General features: G+C 43.4%; 1 protein-coding gene across 1 annotated transcript; it reads right to left on the bottom strand.

Annotated features, from left to right (window-relative positions):
• Nucleotides 1-732: 732 nt before the first annotated feature.
• On the bottom strand, nt 733-1,689 carry LOC132251779 (olfactory receptor 14A16-like). Its single transcript, XM_059731708.1, has one exon. It carries the CDS (start codon nt 1,687-1,689, stop codon nt 733-735), a length of 957 nt encoding a protein of 318 aa, XP_059587691.1.
• Between the last annotated feature and the right edge of the window lie 1,159 nt (nt 1,690-2,848).

Raw genomic sequence — 2,848 nt, forward strand, 5'->3', positions numbered from 1 at the left:
GCTAAGAAAAAATTTTCCAACTATTTAAGTTGGTCTAATAAAAGGTATCAGGTTCATGCAAAGAACCTGGTCTGCCTGTGTCCTTAGACCAACACGGGTACAACCTACAACCCTGTTTCACATCCAATACTTCTGCTGTTGCAGCCCAAAACTGCATTAATGTTTCTGTAGCTACATCAAATTGCCAGTTCGTATTGAGTCTGTGATCCACATTTTCAACAATGATGCCACTCAGGCATTTATAACTCAAGCTGTATTTGTGCTTTTGATTCTTCTCCCCTATGCGAAGCCACTTGCATTTGCTTCTTGGCTTTTATCTTATTGTTTTGATCCCAGCTCCCCAATCTATCCACATTCATCTAAACTCTATTCCTATCCCCTAAAGTGTTTGCACTTCATTCCAGTTTCACATCATCTGGAGATTTGCCTGTATAGTCTGTCAGCCGAATAATTGATTGCAACAATTAGTAAACAAGACTCTTTAATTCTTCATTATCTTGCAATTGATGGGATGTATTTTAGATGGTGCAAAGATAGTAAAATTGATGCATGAAACATTACTTTCTCACTTCAACAGTGTCAACCAAAATGATAAAAGCCAAGTCCTTGACCTTACGAAGTTACAGAATTAACCTACCACCTTCATTTTGAATATGCAAGATTCACACAATACTATGAAAAAAGACTAATTTCATGTATAAATTAGAAAAGAAAAATATAAGAGAAGGAAAGTCATGAAAGAAAGATGGAGATATTGTTCTTGGAGTGGATCAGCCTGTGGAGCAGTTTCCTCAGGGCAGCTTGGATCTCCCTATTCCTCATGCTGTAGATGACTGGATTTATCAATGGAGGCACCACACAATACAGAACAGCCGCCAGGAGATCCAGAGGGGACGGGGAGTCAGAGACGGGCTTCGTGTAGGCAAAGGAGCCAGTGGAAATATATAAGGAGATGACAATCAGGTGAGGAATGCAGGTGGAGAAGGCTTTTTGCCGGCCCTGCTCCGAGGGGATTCTCCACACTGCGGTGAAGATCCGAACATACGACACAACGATGAAAACAAAACAGCCTAAACATAAAAACACACTGAAGGCAACAACTGCCAGCTCCCTGCGGTATGTGTCGGAGCAGGAGAGCTTGAGCAGCTGGGGTATTTCACAGAAGAACTGGTTGATGATATTTGAGTGGCAGAAGGGGAGACTAAAGGTGTTCCCAGTGTGCACTGCAGAGTACATGACACCAGCAGCCCAAGCACTGGCAACCATCTGGACACAAGCTCTCCTGTTCATTATCATCTCATAATGCAGTGGCTTGCAGATGGCAACATACCGGTCATATGCCATGATGGTGAGGAATGCAAGATTGGCTGCACAAAAGAGGAGGAAGAGAGAGACCTGGGACACACATGCAGCATAGGAAATTGTCCTGGTGTTTAAGAGAGAATTGGCCATGGACTTGGGGACAATGACGGAGATGGTCCCAAGGTCAAGGATGGACAAATTTCCCAAAAAGTAGTACATGGGGCTGTGGAGGTGGTGGTCCATAGCTACAACAGTGATAACAAGCAGGTTCCCCACCAGAGCTGCCAGGTACGCTGCCAGAAAGATGACAAAGTGCAAGATCTGCAGCTCCCGAGTGTCCGAGAAGCCCAGGAGGAGGAACTCGGTTACAGTGGTCCAGTTGGACATCTTCCCTCCCAGGGCACCGTGCAAGTCCTGGGTATAATAAAACAAGGGCAGGGGTCAGGAGTAGAGTAACAAACTCAGTGGCTTTGATATTCGCATCAATAATGTCTCCAAATTTCATGCTAAGAATGGAAAAATTCCATTTTTCTTCCTATGAAGTATTAGATTGTAATAAATGATTTTTTCCCTGGCAAGACCCTACATAAAATAAAATATTTTGATATTCCTTTAGAAAGTGAAGAAAATGTTAACCCAGCCACACCTCAGGATTCTTTTCCTTTGTTTTCAATCTGAAAGTCTATCGTTTTTTCAATAGATCTCACCTAGAAAAAGTATGCTGGAAACAAATATGTATGAAATAATAGATATTATGTAGAAAAGATGAATTTCTTAGTGGTCCCAATCCCACCCCTCTCCTCTTCCCACCCTACTTCCAATATGCTATATAACATTATCTGTATTCATAGTAAAAACATTGAAAATGTCTTCCTTCACTCTTGTAGCTTTGAATCGATTATACAGAAAATGCAGAATGATTTGTGTAGCCAGGTTTTCCAGGTTTTACTGCTTTAATATCTCCTCTGCATCTTACTAAGACAGGACACTTCACCGATACAGAAAACTTACTGAAATTGTTTTTGTGGAAGTTTCCTCATCTCTTATGTTACATTCAGGGTTCCCCTGCGGAGATCCTTTGCTCTTGTCCAGTTGATCTCTCAGCTCTCCTCTGCAACAACCACTAGTCTAGGTTCCAAGAAGCACAGCTAACTCGGAGGTCTTTCTCTGCTCCCTGTGACACTGAACGACTGAAGTGAATCCAGCCAGGTTTCTGCGTGTGTAGCTGACCTCAACCCTGCCTTGTAGGAAAGGAGTGAAGCAAGACAGCAATTTTGCAGCAGTTTTCTTCTGAAGGCTCCTGGGACTCGTTCCCTGGAGTCCTGCACAGCTCAGAAGGAAAAGCCCAGATGTACACAGTCTGAGCTGTACAGATGTTAGCAGAACAGCAGAGCTCTGCTCTGATTTAATCTCCCTCACAACACAAGTCATGGGATCTCTGAGAAGGCCCTGAGCTTCTCGATCTGGCTCTGTTGTCCCAGTTAGCTAGACTGGGCACCTTAGGATGCAGGGAGGCACCAAGTTGCCATTGGGTTAGTTGCTATAC

The sequence above is a fragment of the Alligator mississippiensis genome, chromosome 7 (genome assembly GCF_030867095.1).
Source record: "Alligator mississippiensis isolate rAllMis1 chromosome 7, rAllMis1, whole genome shotgun sequence".
In the NCBI taxonomy this organism is placed as follows: domain Eukaryota; kingdom Metazoa; phylum Chordata; order Crocodylia; family Alligatoridae; genus Alligator; species Alligator mississippiensis.

What these genes read in the sequence shown, in the direction of transcription:
- LOC132251779 (XM_059731708.1), bottom strand. Translation starts at nt 1,689, where the DNA reads ATGTCCAACTGGACCACTGTAACCGAGTTCCTCCTCCTGGGCTTCTCG.